Source organism: Lithobates pipiens, unplaced genomic scaffold (assembly GCF_037356315.1).
Source record: "Lithobates pipiens isolate NorthernLeopardFrog02 unplaced genomic scaffold, aLitPip1_a1.2 Scaffold_16, whole genome shotgun sequence".
In the NCBI taxonomy this organism is placed as follows: domain Eukaryota; kingdom Metazoa; phylum Chordata; class Amphibia; order Anura; family Ranidae; genus Lithobates; species Lithobates pipiens.
Genome location: NW_027507748.1, coordinates 273,478,375 through 273,501,349, shown reverse-complemented (window position 1 = coordinate 273,501,349; position 22,975 = coordinate 273,478,375). Strand labels below are relative to the sequence as shown.

The 22,975-nt window shown below is 39.6% G+C and overlaps 1 protein-coding gene across 2 annotated transcripts in view; it reads left to right on the top strand.

The window, feature by feature from the left end:
- Window positions 1-22,975, top strand: part of GRM4 (glutamate metabotropic receptor 4) — a 315,342-nt gene that overhangs the window by 242,634 nt on the left and 49,733 nt on the right. For both annotated transcript variants that reach the window (XM_077481412.1, XM_077481413.1), the window contains exons 7-9: window positions 8,748-8,948; window positions 13,361-13,497; window positions 15,820-16,773. In XM_077481412.1, the coding sequence (XP_077337538.1) occupies window positions 8,748-8,948; window positions 13,361-13,497; window positions 15,820-16,773 (1,292 nt within the window). The remainder of the gene's footprint in view (window positions 1-8,747; window positions 8,949-13,360; window positions 13,498-15,819; window positions 16,774-22,975) is intronic.

Below are 22,975 nucleotides of genomic sequence, written 5' to 3'. Positions count from 1 at the left end.
GTTTTTTCGCCAGTGTCTAAGGTGTTGGTCACTAGTGAAGATGTGCTCTGAGGAGCTCCAGGAGGGATCCATGCTGGATTTAAAGGGGGTACAGTAGTTTATGAACATACAAAAACAGCCATTTGCATTTTTTTGTATAAAGTGAAGTCTTCCTTTAAAACTGGGAGCCTAACAAACACTTCTGACATAAATTCCCCTTCCCTCCCCTCGTGGAGAGGTGCGGTAACAGCTTCCACTGTTTGTATTATCAGACTTGCCCTTGTTGAGCCTGGACAGGCATTCAGCCCCTGTATAACATTGCAGATTCTAAAAGTCTGGCGTTCATCGCGGCCGGCGCTACCTCCTTAAGTAAATGGATGACCCGCCCCCTTTGACGCCATGGGGAAGGCATTGGGAAGTCCCCATGCGTCAGAGGGAGGCGGGGTCACCCGGTACGTCACAGTGTGGCCCCGTCCTCAGTTATAAAAGAACTGTCCCCTGAGAGAACGGTCATTATGGTGGGTGCCTCCCATGGAGGCTGATCGGTGGCGGCGTGTGTTTGATGAATGGACTTAGTGGGACTTTTTTTATTTTTTAATAAAGGACTTGTCCCAAGATGTGTCTTGTGGTTTTTTAACATTTTGACACTTTTTTTGTGAAATGGTAGGGGTACAATGTACCCGTTACCATTTCAAACAGGGGGGGCTGGATCTGGGGTTCCCCTTGTTAAAGGGGCTTCCAGATTCCAATAAGCCCCCTGCCCACAGACTCCCACAACCATGGGCAAGGGTTGAAGGAATGAGGCCCTTGTCCCCATCAACATGGGGACAAGGTGTTTTGGCGAGCTACCCCAAAGCACCCTCCCCATGCTGAGGGCATGTGGTCTGGTACAGCTCAGGAGGGGAGCTGCTCTCTCATCCACCCCCTCATTTCTAGCAGCCTGCCAGGTTGCATGCTCAGATAAGGGTCTGGTATGGATTTTTTTAAATTTTGGATTGGTTTGGGGTTCCGGGGACCGACAATTTATTATAGCCGCTAGTAGTTTTAAATTACTTTTTTCCTTTAGAAATGTCATTTTGTGTAGGGACTGTTCTAAACATGGGAAAAATGTGCCACTTTACAGGCATATTATAGACACCCCCCATACGAAATTTAAAGGAATATTTCACTTTATTGTTTCATTTTAAGCATTAATAAAATCACTGCTCCTGAAAAAATTGCAGTTTTTTAAACTTTTTTGCATTGATAAATGTCCCCTGGGGCAGGACCCAGGTCCCCAAACACTTTTTATAAAAAAAACTTGCATATTAACCCTTAAAATTATCCCTTTTGATTTTTCATGTTCGTGTCCCATAGACTTTAACGGTGTTCGAACAAATTTTTTTGCCTGTTCACATGTTCTGCTGCGAACCGAACCGGGGGATGTTTGGCTCACCTCTACCATTCTGTCATCCTCTCCAGAGATACCTGACATGGCAAGCAAGGGTGAGTCATTGGAAGCAATTGGTGGTGAAACTTCTTCTCACATTTCAGCCCCTGTAGACTGAAGATGCATTTTCCCCTACCCTGTAGGGCTTAGAAGGAAGATTAGCGGCTTTAATTGCATCCTCCATCCAAGAGGATAGGAAGCGTGCTAGTTCCCCCACCTCAAACCCCCTTTTCCAAGGGAACAGAGGGCGCAGGATGAGGTATTACCCTTAGGTGATCGCGGAGGAAAACAAGCCGAATTTTCCTCTGCGGAGGAAACAATAATTGATGAACCTTATGCAACCTCGCAATCTGACAGATTGATGGTACAAACTCTTACAGAGATGGTTCATTCCACTTTTTATGCTAATCCTAACAGAATCAGATAAAAGTTTGGTCCTTTCCTTGGATTAAAAACAAAAAACATTCACAGCCTTTTTTCATGCATTTCTGGAAGGGCTTATTTATGCTGAATGGGATCAACAGGATAAGCATTTTTTCCCTCCAAAGTGTTTCTCAGTTGTCTATCATGGAGGAAAAATTCAAAAGGATGGAAAGTGCCAGCATTAGACGCTGCGATTTCCAGCATCAATAAAAATGCACAAATGCTTAAGGATCCAACAGATAAGAAGTTGGAATTTTTTGTTAAAATCCTCCTACCAAAGGGGGTATGTTTTGCCATAGACGCCATAAAAGACTCTATCCACCAAGCATCCTGCCTTGCGCTTGTGCTAAAACACATGTGTAGGACTCTGTGGTTGAAAAGTTGGTCAGCTGAAGCATCTTGCAAAAAGGCTTCTGACTAGTTTCCCTTTTTCATTGGGGAAGATTTGGTCAAATACATACAAATGATTTCCTTTTATTTAAACTGACTCCTTCCCCTGCATCAGGGGCAGCTGCCTCTAGGCAGTGGTGACGGCCTCCACCGTCAGACTCAAAGAGGAGAAATCATTCAGCCCCTGTATACATGATTGAAAATGCATTTTTCCTCTGCCCTGTAGGGCCTAGAAGGAAAACTTTAACCGCATCCACTATGCAAGGAGAGGAAACATGTTAGATCCCCCCCCCCCCCACTTTAGATCTCTTATCAAGGGAACAGTGGGTAGAGGATGAAGGGTTATCCTCAGGTGATCAGGAAGAAAGGCAAACCGATTACTCCTCTGCGGAGGAGACAACTGGAGTTGAACCTTTTTTCAGCCTCACAGTCGGAGAAATTGCTGGCACAAATCTCTTACAGAGATGATTCGTGCCTTCTGGCGCCTATCGGCATCAGGGATGCATATCTGCATGACCATATATTTCTCGCTCACCAAAGGTTTCTGCGGTCGAAGTAAAACAGCAGCATTTCAGTTTATAGCCTTGCCCTTTGGGCCAGCTACAGCACCCCGAGTGTTAACAAAAGTGCTAGCCCCACCTCTAGCCAGGTCAAGGGCACAGGGCTTAAACAGTCTTGGCATAACTAGACGATCTATTGCTATAGACCAATTGGCGTTCAGAATAAGGTATACACATTACAACCATTTACCTGGAAAAGTCTAGGTTGCATTCTCAACCTAGTGAAGTCTCCCTTTAAACTACTAAAAAAGCTGGAGTATTTGGGTCTGATCATAGATACAGCCCAGAAAAAGGGTGTTCTTGCCTACTGCCCAGGCACAAAACAACTTCATAAGAGAGTTGGTGCAGCTGGTCAGGTCAAAAGGAGATCCCTCCATTCGCCTTTGCATGAGGTTGTTAGAAAGGATGTGGCTTCATTTGAAGCAGTTCCCTATGCCCAGTTCCATTCGAGACTGTTGCAAGACAGTATTCTATCTGCTAACTAGACGATCCAAGCTTTGGACTTGCCAGTGGGGCTGCCCCTAAGGGTGTCCCAAAGCCTCAATTGGTGGTTACTAACCAGAATCTACTGAAAGGAAAATGCTTCAGACCTGTTATCTGGAAAGTGGTAACGACACATGCCAGCCTTTCAGGCTGGGGAGCAGTACTAAGGAAGACAACTGTCCAAGGACAGTGGTCAAGAACAAGAAAAGCCTTGTTCATCAACATCCTAATGATTCGGACAGTGCATCTGGCTCTAAAGACCTGGACTTCCAGGTTAAGGGTTTGTCCTGTCAGGATCCAATTCAATCGAATGCCACTGCTGTGGTCTATATCAATCGCCAACGGAGCACCAAGAGTCTCTCAGCACAGAAAGAGGTGAACCATATTCTAACTTGGGCAGAAAGAAATATTCTGTGCGTATCAGCAGTCTTAATTCTGGGAATAAAGAATTGGCAGGCAAACGACTTAAGTCACCAGCAGTTATTCCCAGGGGAATGGTTTCTTCACCCCGATATATTCTCAGGCTGTTTGCCAAAGATGGGTGACTCTGGATGTAGATCTTCCAGCGTCCAGTTCAACATAATGTTAGTCAACTTTGTGTCCACAACAAAGGATCCATTTGCATGCAGAACAGATACATTGTTGATACTGTGGGATCAGCTTTCACTGATCTATGAATTTTGCCCTATTCAATTGCTGCCTTGATTTGCAGGATCAAGCGGGAAAGAAAAACTGTAATTCTGGCAGCACCAGCATGGCCTAGAAGGTCATGGTATGCAGAAATCGTAAAGATGGCAGTGGAGGATCTATGGTTCCTTCCACTAAGGCCAGACCTGCTTTCACAGGGGCCGATATTCCAACCTACTTTACAAACGCTAAATTTAAGGGCCTGGCTATTGAAACCCACATTCTGAGGAAACATGGGCTTTCTGGGTCAGTTATCTCTACTTTCATTAATAAAAGGAAACCAACTTCCAGAACTATACATTATAGAGTCTGGAAGGCTTATGTTTCCTGGTGTGAATCCAAGGGCTGACACCCTTGGAGATATATCATAGGCAGAATTCTTGCCTTTCTACAATTAGGCATAGAGATGAAGTTGGCCTTGAGTACTATTAAGGGCCAAGTCTCAACCTTATTGATTTTATTTAAAAAATGCATTCTTAGTCCGGGGTTTTATACAAGGGGTGATGCGGATTACTCTGCCAGTTATATCACCTTTAAGCCCTAGGGACTTGAATTTAGTTTTGTCAGTGTTACAAAAACAGCCATTTGAACCGATACAGCATATTCCCTTATGCTGCGTACACACGATCGGAATTCTCATCGGAAAAAGCTCTGATGGTTTTCCCACCGCAATTCCGATGGAATTCCACTCAAACTGTCTTGCCTACACATGGCCACACCAAATTCTGACCACCAAGAACGCGGTGACGTACAACACGTACAACAGGACTAGAAAAAGGAAGTTTAATACCTAGTAGCCAATAGCTTCCATCTCGTAGTTGAATCTGGGCATGCACAAGTTTTTGCACGTCGGAATTGCATACACACTATCGTAATTTCCAATATTATGAAAGTTTTTCCATTGGGAAAATTGAGAACATGCTATCACATTTTTGCTGGCAGGAATTCGCTAAATTCCAGCTAAATTCCGATGGAGCATACACACGGTCACATTTTCAGATGAAAAGCTCTCATCAGTCTTTTGCTGGCTGAAATTCAGATCGTGTGTACGCAGCATTAGTCCTTCTGACAAGGAAGCTGGTATTTTTGGTTGCTATATCCTCAGCAAGGAGGGTTTCAGAATTGGCTGCTCTTTCTTGTAAAGAGCCATATTTGATTATTCAAGAGAATAGAGTGGTGTTACGCCCTTGTCCAGGCTTTTTGCCAAAAGTAGTTTCAAGTTTTCACCTGAACCAAGATATTGTCCTGCCATCGTGTTTCCAAAAGCATGTTCGAGGGAAGAAAAATCACTACATTGTCTTGATGTAGTGAGAGCAGTGAGAATCTATTTAAAGACAACTGCTTAGGTTCTTAAGACTGATGTCTTATGTATTCTGCCAGAGAATCCTAAGAGGGGACAGGCAGCGTCAAAATCCACTGTCGCTAAGTGGATTTGGCAAGTTATAATTCTAACTTATAATTAAGGGGTAAGATTCCCCCTTTTCAAGTTAAGGCCCACTGTACCAGGGCGGTTAGTGCTTCTTGGGCAGTGCGTCACCAGGCCTCCATGGCTCGGATCTGTAAGGCCGCAACTTGGTCTTCAGTGCACACATTCACAAAAATGTTATCAGGTGGATGCAAGGAGGTATGAGTATATCGCCTTTGGGCACAGTATGCTGCAGGCAGCAGTATACGTCCTCATCATAGGACACAGAGGTCCCTCCCCTCTTTTGGGATTTAAGTATATTGCTTTGCTACAAAAACTGATGTGCTCCTGGTAGGAGAAGGGGTTATATAGGGGAGTGAACTTCCTTGATTGGGTATACCAGTGTCAACACCTGAAGGTGGCCCATAACCCATTAAGTAATTACTTACGACTCTGTGTCCCATCATGTACTCCAAGAAAAGTATTTTACAGGTAAGCTGTTTTAAAAATCGTATTATTCTTGCAGTGTCTCAGTGGATCAGTCATATAATCTTCAATGGAAATATAGTTTATGCTTTTTTGTTTTAAATTTAAGATAATTTTTGAGTTTTTCTAACAAAAAAATAAAGTTTTGCTTAATTCTCAGCTACATTGATCAAAACAGTTCTTGAAATATTTTAGTCAATAAGATATGCAATCTGAAAGGTATACTTTATCCAGTAATTTAACAATATAAATTCAAATTTTTTTTCCCTATATTTTCTAAAAATTCTTCCAATTCAAAGTGAAAATATCCTATTCGTATTTTAAGGCTCAGTGAAAGAAACTTGCATTACCTTAGGCAATCGGATATATAATTCCCAAAGCACAGTTTATCGGTATAATTAATTTACATTACTGTCACTATTGGGCAACAAATGCCCATATTCTGTTTTTTTCCGCAAAGTAAAGCTTTTGCATTCTGTCCATTTAAAGTCATGCTTGAAAAAAAATATTTATCTTGCCTCAATCAAATGCATACTTTGATACATATTTTGTCTATTAAAGTTAAAAATAAACTATAAATATTTCACTATTTTGGGCAATAAATATTAAATGTGTTCTCCTATTTTTTATTCAGTATTTCTTTTTACAGTAAAATAAAGCATGTTAGTCTGCATATTTTGGGCTCCAGTGATGTATATATACAGTGTTGTTCCTGTAGTGTGTTAGGGACCTTTCACATGGCTGTCCATGAGTCATTTTGCATCAGTATTCATCTGCTCTGTCCCATTTTGAGTCTGCAAAAATGGAAAGGATGTAAACCTTTTCCATTTGTTTTTGTGGACCTAAACTGACTCGGATGTGAGTGGATGTAAACAGATGTGCATATAAAAAATGGACACATGGGGTTTGATTTACCAAAGGCAAGTAGGTCGTTTACTTTGCAAACGGAAATTTCCTTAGCTAAGAAATGTTCCCATAGCTTAGTAACTGTGGTGAAATTCACTTCTCAAACAATACACAAACAAATGCAAAGAAAAGAAAAAGAAACAATCTTTTTTCTTGGCCATTATTGGATGATGGAAGTCAGCAGAGCTTTACCTCATTCATTCAGCCAAGGGAAAATTCCCTTGCAAAGCGAACATTTATTTCAGCCCCATAATCATCATCGCTTTGCAATGACTATCAACTTGTGGTCACACTTTTTTATTTTCAATCTGAAGTAAAGAATTTTATGCACAGTTAAACCAACTTATTAAACAGTATTTAGTCTTATAATAGCTAACTTTAGTCGCTACCTGTTAGACACTAAAACATATCTATTATAACATGATAAGAATATCATTTTTACAAGCTGCCAACTATTAAAAAAATCTTTTCATCAATCATAAGAGTTGCAGCAATGAACAAGGCATTAAAGAGACTAAGGGGGCAAACGGCTGAAGGTAAGGCAGGCATTTATAATATATGTTTGGGGTGGTAGAGAAAGCAACACCAACAGAATTATATTGCAACTGTGTAAATGGGGTGATTCAGCCCTTGCAAGCAGATGACATTGACTGGATTGCCTGTCAATTTTTTTGGGCTGGCTACAACTTTCACACAATATCCCCTGACTCCTCATCATTCTGCATCTATTATAAACAAAAGCAGGATTGGTGCTGCTGGATTCAGGATTTCCAATCTGAGCAAGTTAAACTTTAAGTAGAAGAGTAGATGGATGAAAACTCCCAACCTTTGGGGTGATGGCTGAAATTTAAAAGTGGTCTTTGCTGATGGCTCTAGCACCTTTGGCAAATCCAGTAATGAGAAAGGTGAAAGCAGTCAAGGAACATGTCATTCCACAGCATCTGTTATTTAGCATCCACTGTTTGCTGCTGCAGGTACCCGTATGCTTCCCTGCAGCCCCCAAAATTTATTTTATTTCTGTATTCTCTGCTGATTCTACCAAAAGGTGCTGCACCCAGGAAAAATACAAACATTAGAAGCACCTTTAGAAGTATCCCTACTAAAACACCCTGAGAAAAAAATAAATCATAATTTCGCTACAATTTTTCCTGACAGGCATCCTTCTACATGTGTACTTAGGTAAAAAAAAAGTAGGATATATGGAAGTTCAGTTGGAAGTTGGGAATTTTCCATGAAAGACCATGTAACTGTATGCAAGCCAAAATTTGTGAACCATTGTTTATTTTTTTTGCCTGAGCAAAAATAAGGATTACAAGCAATTGTCAGAAACCACTGTAAGCAACTTGTAATAAATGTCTAGGGTTACTATCTAGTCATTGATGGAACTACTGCTATAGAAGCTCACGTGATTGCTATGAGGCCCAGGGTGAGGATTGGTTGTGGCCACAGACCCGGGTGAGGTGAGCTCTCTCCTACACCTGTGAAGTTGTTCTAACAATACCTTACTTCATAGGACCAATCCAGCACAAACTATCTACCTTTGGTGCTTTTCACAGTGGTGTTTTATAGTTCTGTAGTAAGGGCCAACACCGGCCATGGGACAAGAAGGAGGAACCATAAGTAGACCTGCTGACAGCAATCCAAGAGCAGGCCTTGCTCCTGAATCCTGCAGAGGTACTCAGAAAAAAAACCTTCTATGGCTTTGGTATCAGTGGAACTCCCACTAACATCAATGAAACTGATGGCTTTTGTTATCAGTCCCACTGACACCAGTAACATTTCTGTTTCTAGTCCCACACTGACATACTGTTTTGTTTTCTGTGGTGGGAGAATGGATCCTTAAACATTTTGCAATGGGGATTCAAGATTTCTTGTTAAGCCCCTGTGTCTACAGTAGTGTAGGTTGGAAAAACATGAAGATAATATATTATGTTTTTACTGGGCCATTCCTATAGGCACCATTACCACTGTTTGTTTTTTGTCCTTCTTTTAAACACAGATCAGGAGCGAATTGGTGTAGGGTCTTCCTATGAGCAAGAGGGAAAAGTACAATTTGTTATAGATGCAGTATATGCAATGGCTCATGCTCTTCACAATATACACAAAACTGTCTGTCCTGGCAGTGTCGGACTTTGCAGTCGTATGGACCCAGTTGATGGAACTGACCTCCTAAAATACATTCGTAATGTCAACTTTACAGGTAAGATAAACAATCTTAGAACCTCAATATGTTCCCATTTAATGAAAGAATATTAGAAACATTCTTCAGACCAATGGAATATAACTACCGGTAATTGGCTTTTCATTATTTTATTCAAATATGTGCTTTCAATGTTTGTCTGTTATATCTGCTTGGCTTGCTTTGCAATAAGAGCAGCTTGAACCAGGCAAGAAGAACTCAGAGTAAGTCTTTGCAGACTGTGGACCTGGTGATGAGGATGATGGCGACAAACATTAGGAGGATGATGAAAATGATATATTCTTATAACAAATTGTTGGGAAAGAATAACAAGCTAATTAAGTCCTATGTGTGAATCCTTTTTTCTCCCCCCCATGCTTTGAGAAAATATGGCACACTGATTGCCAAGCCCATCTATTATTTATACTTAACAATTTTTGTTCTGTTAGAGAGATTTACATTACCCCATATCATCTGCAATTGTACAGGCTTCAAGCTAGGGAAGGCATGTCACCTTGGATTGTGTTGATTTCCAGCAAGCTATTTGATTGAATCTGAAAAGAGGCCTGTCAAACTGCACTTAGGAGTGCATTTAGTCTGGACAAAAAGATATCGTGGCCAGAGGTATGGCCAAATAATTGTTGGTAGCAGTGAATAATATTGAGACATCAGGGCAGGGCTATGAGTGTACTAGTGGCTTGTGATTTGTTTTCATTGGGTGAAAGGTATAAAACAGCGAGCATACTAGATTGTATTTGTGACACCCCCTATATTATAGTAATGTAAATCGTGCCATGTCACAATGTTGAAGTAGCTGGGTTAATTTACTCCAGACTATGTACATTTGTCAAGAATGTAATGATGATGTTATGTATATACATGCTTTTTGTTATATTTTTTTTTAATATTAAAAGATACATTTTTTTTACAAAGGGCAGTTTGTGTAATTGTAAACTCTCATGTACTTGGTATGGAAAAGGGCAAATAAATATTATGTAAAAATAAAATACTACATGTACATAAAGCTGTGTGAATAAAATTGTTTAACCAAGATAGATAGAGGAATAATTTATCCAATTAAACATTAACATTTTATTTTGAATTCATTCCAAATAGAAAGTTTTTTGTCCTGATTACTAAAATAAAGATATTTTACATCTCATTTACAGTTATATTATGAAATGTGGTGATAAAGTGATAATGGATGTCTACTTGAACAATTTCAGCTAATTCATGATTTATTTATTATTCGTTTTAATTTTACTTGAGTTATTTCTTTAAAGTGATAGTAAACTCTGTTTTAATTTTGACCTACAGGTAAGCTTTATACAAGGGGGTGCTGATAAGTATTGAGCCTTACCCGGAAATAATTGAGTTAGGAAGCTGTAACTGCCACACTATTCTACATATTCCTCTAGGAAGTCAATGCATTTGCAATATCTGTCCTGCAGCTTTTTAAGTCCCTGCAAATAAAATTCTTCCGACAGCTGGTGTAACCACTCATTTGCAGTATTAGTTGCCTCCCGAACACTCCCAAATTGTTGTCCCTTTAGGTGTTTTTTTAGATTGGGGAACAGATGATAGTCAGAAGGAGCCAGGTCGGGTGAATAGGGTTTTGCCATTGTTTCACCTGCAGTGTGTGATAAGGCGTTGTCACACAACAGGATGACACCTTTGGAGAGATTTCCTCAATATTTTTCCTTGAATTTTTGCCTTTCACTTTGTCAGTAAAGCACACTAATATGTTGCAATGATGGTTGAACCCTTTTGGAGGTAGTCCACCAGCATAACTTCCTTCTTATCCCAAACTGTTGCCATTTGCTTCTGCACTGACCTTTGCACATGGAACTTCTTCAGCCTGGGGAAAACACTGTGCCTTTATTCCTTATGATTCTGAGACAAAGCAACTGTCTAACAGTAGATCCATGCCTCATCACCAGTTACATGTATATCAAGGAAATCTAACTGATGTCTCAACACATTTCCTCTTTTGTTCAGTTGTCAAAAGTTTTGGGATCCACTTTGCTGAAAGCTTTCTCATTTCCAAATGGTTGTAGATAATGGCACCAACTCTCTCACGTGATATTCTCAGATATGTAGCAATACTTTTGGCTGATATTCAGCAGTCCTCCACGATCATGTCATGGATGGCTTTCACATTAGCAAGCACAGAGACAGAAACAGGATTTCCAGTGGGTTTATCATTTTCAACACTGAAGTGGCCAGTTTTAAAATTGACAACCCCAAAACCATTGCATATAAAGGGCCACTGTCACCCAAAGTTTGTGACATTTCATCATGGATCTGGTTCGCACCTTTCCCTTGGAGAATCAGGAACTTGATTATGGTACTATGCTCTTCGACAATGAATTTTTCTGGAGGTGCTGCCATGGTGACTTTGGACCTAAAATAGAAAGATAAGTTAAACTCATAGGTAGCTGATTTTTGCACCTTTGAATATAGACAAATTAGCCAGTACACCCTGCAATTTACAGCTTCCTTGCTCAATTTTTTCTGGGTAAGGCTCAATATTTATCAGCACCCCCTTGTAGAGCTTACCTGTAGGTTAAATGAATATCTCCTAAATCTGCAACATTTTATTTTCCCTTTATTCTACATTTACTACCACTTTAAGTTGGAAACTCTTTTTAATAATTCTGTATGCGTACGCAGTGTTGTGTTTGGATTGACATAATATCAGCCATAAAATCGTTGAGTCTATGGTTGGCAGATAATAGTGACTTATGGCATGTACAGTACATGTAACAAATGAGGCATTTATGGTTTCCTCTGCCCTACTTTATTATTACATTACATGCATGTAGGCTAATCAGTAGAGTAATGCAAGGGATGGCGATTATGTGGAAAGACAAAAGACGACAGTGCATTTTAATTTCACCTTGTCTTTTGTAAACTTATGTTCATTAATCCTTTAAAGGGATCTGTCAAGCAAGAACAATAAAGTCTGGCATTGCTAACCTCTTTTTGAAAATGCCAGTTCCCTGGTTGTCATAATCATGCTTTGTTTTCAATGATGTCCTGAAGCAAGTATAGAGATAAACACTTCCCTGACACTCATTTACAGTGTGCTTGTTCTTTTCCAAAACAAAAATTCAGAGGACCAAATAGACTTTGAAAATGCATAGTTGTTGGTGTCATAAGACAAGATTTGAGTATTGTCAGGACAGTTGAGTTGTAGTCCTATCCTAAAGCAGAGCCCTTAAATGTGTAAAATATATGAGATAGAAACACTAAAGTAGCTTGAGGTAAAGTTGAAAATCATTAGATTCATATTACAATTAGTTCAGGGAAAAGTTCTTCTGGCATCTAAGGCAAAAAAAAGTGTATAGGAGCTTAGACAGATGTAAAGTGCATGCTCATATGTACATTGACAGGATTAGTGCAAGGAACAGCGATAAAAGTTGCCATCCACTGACCTGGGTTACCATGTTTTAGTCCAAGGACAACTGAACAGGATAAGAGAGGTGCTAACATAGTGCCATTTTGTCTTATTTAGCTTGATTATTATTGTGACCAAAATTTGTTCTTCGTATTGGATCTAAAGAAGTTCATCAATAAAGCAAATTTTATTCTGCAATTTGTCCCTTTTAGGAACTAGAATTGTTTTTTTACAAAGCTGTTTTATGCATCGCTATAAAAAAGGAAACCAAAAATGTAAAAACATTACATTCTAATGATTAAAAAGAAAGTGCAGGAAGAAGAGGATAAAGTGGTAAATAAAATAAATGGTTACTAAGGGGCTAAAAAATAAATAAAAAAAATGTTTCTAAACAACTTATACATAACACTAATTTTATAATTAAGGCTAAAACTGTAGCCTATATTCATAAATGAGTGAACAACAAGAATTGGCTATAAAACTGACAACCAATTACTGCAGACTACACTGGGAAATGGTGGCTTTTGCAGATAATCAATGGAGCTCTACTGTACCATTGGCAGCAATAAGCTGTTCTCTGTGTATCGTTGTGTTAGCTGTCACACTGACAGCAGGGTAGCTGTGATTACATGGAGAGAGACAAACTCTTTTATTGTAATCTGCCGGACTGAGCTGTCAGTTTGGACCCCAACTGTATCTCCACCACAGCACCCAAAGCAGATGCCTTTGCCTACAATAGAATATAAATATTGCAAAATTTAGTATATAAAAGTAAACATTATGTCAAAACGAACATTGTATTGTACTTTTCCCACTGAAGTGACTTACAAAATGTGGCAGGTGTAATAAGATTTTTGGAAAATAGTTTTTTATTTATCTGGACCCCGAGTATATTTGTTGGATTCGGTGTACAATAAAACCCTGGTTGCATGTGTCTATTTGTGTGACTGTAGTATGGACTAAGTAGGATGCTGTGTCCTGCATCAACACTCATGTGCATATTTCATGCTACTAAGGGGATTTACCTTTACAGGTATTGCTGGCACACCAGTGACATTTAATGAAAATGGTGATGCACCAGGTCGTTATGAGATCTATCAATATCAAATGCACAATGGAACCCCTGAATACAGAGTGATTGGACAGTGGGCAGATCATCTCCACCTTAAAGTAAGTAAAGCAGCAAATTATTTAGCTGACTGTAACCATAGCATAGAAACACAGGAGCATGCATTAGATCTCTACCAATGTTGTATGTGTTTTAGAAGCTTCTGCCAGTTTATACTATACGGGACAAACCTTTGATGGTTTTTGTTCATGGAAGGGTGGTGGAATCTGAAAAAAATACAGGACTAATGTATCTAGGTGGCCAGCCGACAGTTGTACAGAGGAGGACAGATTTAAAAAGTCTGTGTAGTATCCATTGTAGTTTTGTTGTGAGAGATAGGAAAGCTGATAATAATAAGTGTTAAAATAAAACTTCTATTCATGAATTATGAAGGCTGCCATTTCCAACTTAAGCTTTTGAAAATACTAATTGCCTGGCTGTTTTTCTTAACCACTTCAATATTGCCCATTGTCAAATGTCATCCGCAGATGCGATCTCCCATCCTAGGCGGGCATCATACGATGTCCTCGGCTTCCCGGTGGCATAGGGGGTGCACGTGCACCCGCCACATCACCAAGGAGTCGATGAGTGTGCCTGGCAGCTGCAATGTCCACCAGGCACTCTTGTTTGCTATTGACACAGCAGGAACGTGGATCTGTGTGTGTAAACACACAAATCCAGGTCCTCTCAGGAGAGAGGAGACAGATTGTGTGTTTCTAGTATATAGAAACACCAATCGGTCTCCTCTCTTAGTCAGTCCTATCCTCCCACAGTTAGAATCACTCCCTAGGTAATACAGTTAACCCCTTGATCCCCTCCTAGTGTTAACTCTTCCCTGGCAGTGACATTTATACAGTAAACAGTGCATATTTATAGCATTGATCTCTGTATAATTGTCAGTGGTCCCAAAATAGTGTCAAAAGTGTCCGATATGTCTGCCACAATGTCACAGTCATGATAAAAAATGCAGATCGCTGCCATTACTAGTAAAAAAAGAAATAATAATAAACATGCCATAAATCTATCCCCTATTTTGTAGGCGCTATAACTTTTGCGCAAACCAATCAATATACGCTTATTGCAATTTTATTTTTTTTTTCACCAAAAATATGTAGAATACATATTGGCCTAAACTGAGGACAATTTTTTTTTATTTTTTTTTTTAATTGGGATATTTATTATAGCAAAAAGTCAAAAATATTGTGTTTTTTTTTTCAAACTTATCGTTTTTTTTGTTTATAGCGCAAAAGGTGATCAAATACCACCAAAAGAATTTGGGTACAGTGTTGCATAGCTGCATACTTGTCATTCAAAATGTTACAGCGCTGAAAGCTGAAAATTGGCCTGGGCAGGAAGGGGGTGAAAAGGCCATTTGTTGAAGTGGTTAATCAATGGGTTCGGTACTTTTTGTGTCACTGATTTGCAATAAGTATGCAGAACAGGAGTTATAACCTCACTCTGACTTCTTTAATCATGGTTGTTCTAGGTCAGTGATTTAGAATACATTAAAGCGGGACTTTACCCACAATTGATAAAAAAGAATGTTCTTTAGCAAGAAACATACATTCCACATTAATAATTATGCTACCAAAATTAGTGTGTGCTGTAACTTGCCTCCAGCATTGTTCCTGTTTCTTCTTGCTGGAGGCTGCTATTTTGTTGAAGCCTGGAGCCCCTGAGCATGCAACTGCCATGGTGTTGCACATGTGATCAGCTATGACCCCAGTCATTTGATGGTTGACAGTTTGGTTGAAAACACATGAAAATGTGACATTTAGCATTCCTGGCCTGCCGGGAATGTAACTGTTTGTTGAAACAGTTAAAACGATGGGTTTAGTTCCACTTTATTCTTTAGGCTGCCAGCAGATTGGCCTCTACAAATTCGGCACAGTGCCGAAAAACAGAGAGCAACTGAGCATTTGCAGAGCAGAGTGATACCGTGTATTAATTTTAAACAGTATAGGAACTTATTTTAAATGTTTTACATAGCTATACCTGCAAAAGGGACCAGCCTGAAGTGGTCTAGTCAGTCTGAAGTGGTCTAGCAAGACCTAATGTTTTGACTAAAGTTCCACTTTAAATCAGGAGTTTGATAAGTGTGCAACTAACATTTTTAAAAGTTGGTCAGCAATTGCAACTTCCATGTTTTCAAACTTTTCAATACTGGTTTTCATGACTTACGTTATTCAAAGACATAAAATAATGCACACAATAGATGTCATTGTAAGTAACTGGAGAAAAATTGTTGTAATAGTTAAAGGAAAACAGTGTCAATCCACTTTTTTCTGTTCCTTAAATCATGTTCTTATATTTCTTAAAACTGTCTACACTGTATATATTTTGTCTCTGTTTTCTAATTTTCCTATGTTATTTTCCCCATCAAGATTGATCGTATGCACTATCCAGGCACCCCTACTTCCGCTTCCAGTTTCCCTCAAATTCCACCTTCTGTCTGCAGCCAACCTTGCCTGCCAGGTGAAAGGAAGAAAGTAGTGAAAGGAATGCCCTGCTGTTGGCATTGTGAAAAATGTGAAGGTTATCAGTACCAGCTTGATGCCTACACCTGCAAGAGATGCCCAATCCATATGAGACCAAATGAAAACCACACATTGTGCACTACCATTCCAGTCATCAAGCTTGAGTGGAGTTCTCCTTGGGCTGTTGTGCCTGTTCTTCTTGCTGTGTTAGGCATTTTGGCAACTTTAATAGTTATGGGCACCTTCATGCGATATAATGACACGCCTATTGTTAAGGCATCTGGTCGAGAACTAAGTTATGTCCTTCTCACTGGCATCTTTTTGTGCTATGTCAACACATTCATTATGGTGGCCCAGCCAGGATATGGAACCTGCTCGCTGAGAAGGGTCTTTCTTGGACTGGGAATGAGTATTAGTTATGCTGCTCTGCTTACTAAAACAAATCGTATTTACCGTATTTTTGAGCAGGGTAAAAAATCAGTCAGTGCTCCACGATATATCAGCCCATCTTCTCAGTTGGTGATCACTGCCAGTCTTTCTTCTGTCCAGTTGCTGGGAGTGCTTGTATGGTTTTTTGTGGATCCATCCCGGCCTGTTGTAGACTATGAAAACCAGCGAACGCCAGATCCCCAGCAGGCACGAGGAGTGCTCAAATGTGACATATCAGACCTTTCCCTTATTTGCCTTTTGGGTTACAGCATGCTTCTTATGGTTACCTGCACTGTTTATGCTATCAAAACCCGTGGGGTTCCTGAGACTTTTAATGAGGCAAAGCCAATTGGTTTTACCATGTATACAACTTGCATTGTGTGGTTGGCCTTCATCCCAATTTTCTTTGGCACTGCTCAGTCTGCTGAGAAGGTAAAGAAAACAAAATTTAATTTTAAAGTAAATTTTAATTCTCTGAATGTTTTGCCATATTGTTTTTGTGGTGGTATTAGTGTATAAAAAGCATGAAATGTGTGTTGTTGCCTTGTGGTTTGGGCACATATTTATAATGTTGATATTGAATTGTGTGGCAAAGTGCTTAACATTTCACTATTACAGTTATTGGTATTGTATTTCACAAAGGCTTCATAGGGGATTTCACCAGTGTGTCAAAAAGTCTATGCATAAAGTCTAACTTAAAGAAGTAACACAATAGGTTAGAATTGTTTTTGGTTACATTGCATTGTTCATAGATTTATCTAGTGCAGTATGGTTTAGACATAAGCATTGAGAGCTCAGTTCCTGGCAGTTAATATTAGTCTAATGAAAGTTGATTTCTGATTGGTAAGTGTAGGATACCTATAATTGTTGTACTGAATTGGAGTTCTGTAGTCACTTATGTTATGATTGTTAGCTGATTTTCATTTGGAAATGCCTTGGAATATGTTTATTTTATTGGTCATACCCCTATTATAAGCTTCCTCACACAGACTTACATTGCTGAGAACGAGAAGGGGTGTATCTGACCTGGTCTTTTAGATTACCAATGCACTAGGTAAAACTCTGGTGCCTCGTGATTTTTCACCTTAATGCATTATAGGCATTAAGGTGAAAAACCTTCTGTAGTGCTGCAGCCCCCCTCCCCCCCCCCTCCCAGCCCCAAGCGAGGTTTTACAACCCCTTTAACAAACCAGCTTGTTAAGAGTTTAACTCTTAATGTCTGAAGGTAAAACAAATCTTAATACCTGAGTGCAGTTTTGCAACTTTGGCAAGTGTTAGTAAAACTGTACATATTATCACAACTACTTAGTGTATTTAGAGGAATTATAGTATATCTTGCTTTTTTCCAGATAGATTGAGCCTTCATTTGATGTTAAATGTTAATGGATATTTGCTGATTGTTTTTTTTATTATGAAAGGAAAAATAGCTCAAAATAGTAAATATACTTTACATGCTACTGCTCTTTACATTTGCAGCAATACTATATATGGTTATATTATTTGTTGTTTGTACCCGCAGTAGGGCCAAAAAACAATAGTGTGCATTTTGTTTTATTTATTTTTTCTTATCCTACTTAAAACACACTGACACTAACACCATTTTTTTTTAAAATATTGCCAAAAACATACTTACCCTGAGCTTTGACCCTGACACTAACACTGGCACTAAACTAAATTTAACCCCAGTCTAGCTATTTTAGCTTAATTGTAGTTAATATTATTTTAACACAGATTTAGTTTGTATATGTTTTTCTTCTCTGATTAGAAGAAAAAAATTCAATGTTTCTCCATTCAGAAGGAGAAAGATACTACAAGAGTGGGGTTACTGACTGATCACTGTGATAGCCAAGGTGATTATGCGATCAAGAGCCAATCCTCCCAACTCCCTTTGGTTAGAACAAGACCCCGAGCTGTTGGTGATCTCTGTGCTGGTAGTGTACTTTGAGCAAAAATGATCGTGTGCATTTATGCAGTGCCTTGGAAGAAGGCCCACCTCCATGATGCTGCTTATGTGTTATGCTGGTGTCCACAAGTTAAGTAATTTCTATTAATTATTTTAATTTCAACTGTAATCATTCTCATATAAGAGTGAATACATTTGTAAACTAGCAAATCTGATTAATTTGGTAGTTCACATTTGTTGGGCCAAATGTATTATGTAGGCATGCTCCATATGCAGATACCTAGCCAGGTCATGAACAAAGACAATCAGGAATTTATGAATATCATGACTCTCTGCGGACCATCAAATCTGCATGCATATACAGAAAATTTTAAAAATTAAATTGTTTGAGTAACAGATAAGATTTATACCATTGGTACCTAAGGGCTATGTCGAAGAAAACTATTTACAGCACACTTAGGCCCCTTTTACACGGGACTGATCAGTAATGACCCGCCCAGTGATGATCCGCTTTCTCAGCGGGGATCGCCCTGTTGTCCCCGCTGAGCCGGCGGCAGACAGGGCGGTCTCCGCACACTGTGCAGGGACCGCCCTGTCAGCTCTCCGCTCTCCTCTATGGGGGATCGGATGAACACGGACCGTCTGTCCGTGTTCATCTGATCCGCTCTGCAGACAATTGCAGAGGCGGACGATAGCGGGTGTCTGCGGATGTTTATCCTCAGACACCCGCTATCCCATAGGAATGCATGTATGTCCGTATTTCAACCGCAAACGAATGGATTAAATACGGACATACTGTCCACATGTGTGAAAGGGGCCTTACCATATAGCCTGCGAAAAAAAAAAAAAAAAATTGATCCTGTCTAACAATTTATGTTAAAAGCAGAGGGTTTAGCGGCACACATTTGCAAATATTATGTAGAAGGCACAATGCCTCTCCAAGACCCCACTCTATATTGTGATCCTAACTCTAAATCTGAGCGTCTCCAAGTTGGAGCATATATAGCAATGTATAAAAAAAGGGTAGGTATCTCTGAAGGGGGCCCACTCCTCCTTGAAGGCACAGGGACACATTAGATGCCCAACAAGAGCACAATGTCAGCTGAAGCTATCCGCGCAAAGTCAAGCCAACAAGCTATACAAAATTTCTAGCATGTTTGCCAGCTAGTCTGCAAAAAATTGCCTTGTCATTTTTAAAATAGAGGTTTTTGTTGCATGCATTGCCACGCCAAGGCTCCCCTCTATACTGCAGTCCCAACTCCAACTCTAAGAATCTCAAATTTAGAGCATATATAGCAGTGGATAAATTAAGTGCAAATAAGGTGTATGTCAAGGATTAGAATATTTGTCTGTTTTTTACTGCTATCTGGGGATCTGTGTCCTGGGACTTCCTTACTGGCCATTAAAATTGAGTACTGTCCCTGATACTTTTTTTATTTGCAGTAACATACAATTTTTCAGGACAAGCTTTCGGGGTATACCCCCTTCTCTAAGGTCCAAGCAGTTCTGATTCACACATTTTTAAGCAGAATGTAAAAAAAGAAAAAAAAGAAAAAAAAAAAATTCTGAGGGAAAAGAGAGAGAGAGAAAAAAAAGAGAAAAAAACAAACACATACAAATCAATGGTAATACAAATAGCAGCAGAGTTAATGAGATAAGACAGAGGGAGAGCTATAGAAAGGGGGGGATGCTAGTCACAGAGGGGGTCGTAAAACTTTAGTATAATGGGTAAGGAAACTAAAATCTAAATTCAGGCCATTATTTTTTGTAAATAATATTGTGAATCAGTACTACTTGGACCTTGAAGAAGGGGACATACCCCAAAAGCTTGTCCTGAAAAATTGTATGTTAGTGCAAATAAAAAAAGTATCACAGACAGTACTCAATTGTATCTGTCACAATTGCACTAATATGGCTGCAATCACATCAAGTATTACTGGCCATTGAAATCTTTTGGTTGGTCTTTTTCTTGATACCAATCTTTGGCTAGGCAGAGACAACTTCACTCCTATGCAGGCATGGAAGTTCATTGTAGCTCATGGAAGTTCAAGTGCAGCTCAATTGTACAGTGTAGACAGGCAGGTAAGAAGCTTTAATGCCAAGGAGACATGCCTGATCACATTTTTATTTATTATAATTACATGTTTTTGTAGGAAAAGGATAGTGGGACATTTAAGGTGCCATAGACAAATCAAAAACCAATATATATATATATATATATATATATATATATGTGTGTGTGTGTGTGTGTGTGTGTATATATATATATATATATATATATATATATATAAAATTTATTTATACATAGATAAAATCATCATAATATCATCATACTGTACAGTAGCCATATGTAAAGGATAGACCACAGTATTTTCTTGCTCTACATGTTTCATCATACGATGGCTTCCTCATGAGATATGAAGCCATTGTATGGCAAAACATGTAGAGCAAGAAAATACTGTGTCCAAAATTCTCCATCTCTAACATTAGGTTATTGTATGATGATATCCTGATGATTTTATCTATGTATAAATAAATTTGATATTTTTATATATATATTGGTTTTTGATTTGTTTATGGCACCTTAAAAGTCCCACTATCCCTTTCCTACAAAAATATTCGTTGGGATGTGGTGCCATTGATTATCCAACATCCAGCAATTATTAATATATTTTTATTACAGTTTCACTGTGAAGAGATTTACCCTCAATGCCTTTCTGCTGTCAGGAAGTCAAGAAAATTCTGCAAGAGGGATACAGACATAAAAAAAAAAAAAAAACATTTGACAAGGGTTCTAACCTTTTTTTAACCTACTAACAAAAATTATTTTTATTTCTGTCTATGATGCTGTTGCAGAATTTCCATCTTTCCTATCTGGTAAATTGATCTCAGCATTACAGGAATTAATTGTAAATCACTCCAATGGAGCCCCAGATAGCAGTAAAAGCCTGACAGGAGTTCTAACAATCTCCCCACTCTATCCACAATTAGAAAAATGTTTTTGGTGCGACATACACTTTAAATGAATTTGCTCACCTCTGTTCTGAAGAATGAATGCTCTCATCTATTTTATATCTACTGTAATTTCATGCATTAGATATTGGAATAATATCATATGTGAATTAGAATTTTGTTATGTTGTGAAATGCATGTCTATTAAGGCATACCATTAGAAAAATGTAGTCTAACTAGATTATTTTAAATTAATGGAGAACCCTTTTGTATAATTACATTGATACATATTCATTTCAGCTTACAAAGGCAAATGTCCATTGAGTTCATGCATAGCAGGAAAAAAATATTGCTCTTGTTACTAGAATTCATATATCTTTCAGATAAAATTCCCTGGTTCAAAATTATATCCTATGATTTTTATAATGTACATAATCAATTATGTATAGTTGTAAGTCTATAGAAAGCATCCAACTCCATTCTTGTTTTCGGAAATGATGTAGATTGTAGAATATATACATACACTATATTGTCAAAAGTATTGGGATGCCTGCCTTTACATGAACATGAACTTTAATGGCATCCCAGTCTTAGTCTGTAGGGTTTAATATTGAGTTGGCCCACTCTTTGCAGGATATAACAGCTTCAACTCTTCTGGGAAGGCTGGCCATAAGGTTAAGGAGTGTGTTTATGGGACCGTTTGACCATTCTTCCAGAAGCGCATTTGTGAGGTCAGGCACTGATGTTGGACAAGAAGGCCTGGCTAGCAGGCTCCGCTCTAATTCATCCCAAAGGTGTTTTATCAGGTTAAGGTCAGGGCTCTGTGCAGGCCAGTCAGGTTCCTCCACCCCAAATTTACTCATCCATATCTTCATGGACCTCGCTTTGTGCACTGGTCCAAATAATTTGGTGGAGGGGGGATTATGGTGTGGGGTTGTTTTTCAGTGGTTGTGCTTGATCCCTTATGCCGCATACACACGTTTCAGACTATCCGGCGGACTTAGTCTGGCGGACAAACCGCTGGACTATCCGCCGGACTTTCCGAACGAGCTACCTGCCCACACACGGCACTTTTGATGTCACAGTCCCAGAGGATGCTGGGACTGTGACATCATAATGGGCAAGGATATCATCCAGCGATGTCCCTATATAAGTCGATGCACGCTGCGTCTCTGTCATTGTGACCAGAGACAGCGATGAGGCAACAGCTCAAGAAGAGAAGAGAAGAACAGGAGACCAGAAGACAGCAGCGACAGAAGACCGGGCCACCGCTTGTAAAAGAGCTAGAAGAAGGCGCAGTGGCCCGGCAAGAAGAACCGAAGAGGGGGACAAGACCCCCGAAGAGGGGGACAAGACCCCCGAAGTGGGAAGAAGAGGGTGGCGGTGAAGAAGAAAGCCGGGCTCCTCCGCTAGTAAAAGAGCTAGTAAAAGAGCAGAAGATACCGGAGGAGTTCGGTGAGAAGACCCCCGAAGATGGAAGAAGACCCCCAGAGCTGTGCAATAAACTATTTTAACCCTTGTGTGTTGTGTTTTTTTACATTTTTTTCACAGGCGAATTGGTAGGGGTACATTGTACCCCATACTCATTCACATAGGGTGGGGGGCCAGGATCCGGGGGCCCCCTTATTAAAGGGGGCTCGCGGATTCCGATAAGCCCCCGCCCGCAGACCCCGACAACCAATGGCCAGGGTTGTTGGGAAGAGGCCCTTGTCCTCATCAACATGGGGACAAGGTGCTTTGGGGTGGGGGGGCCTCGCAGCCCTCCCTTCCCCAAGGCAC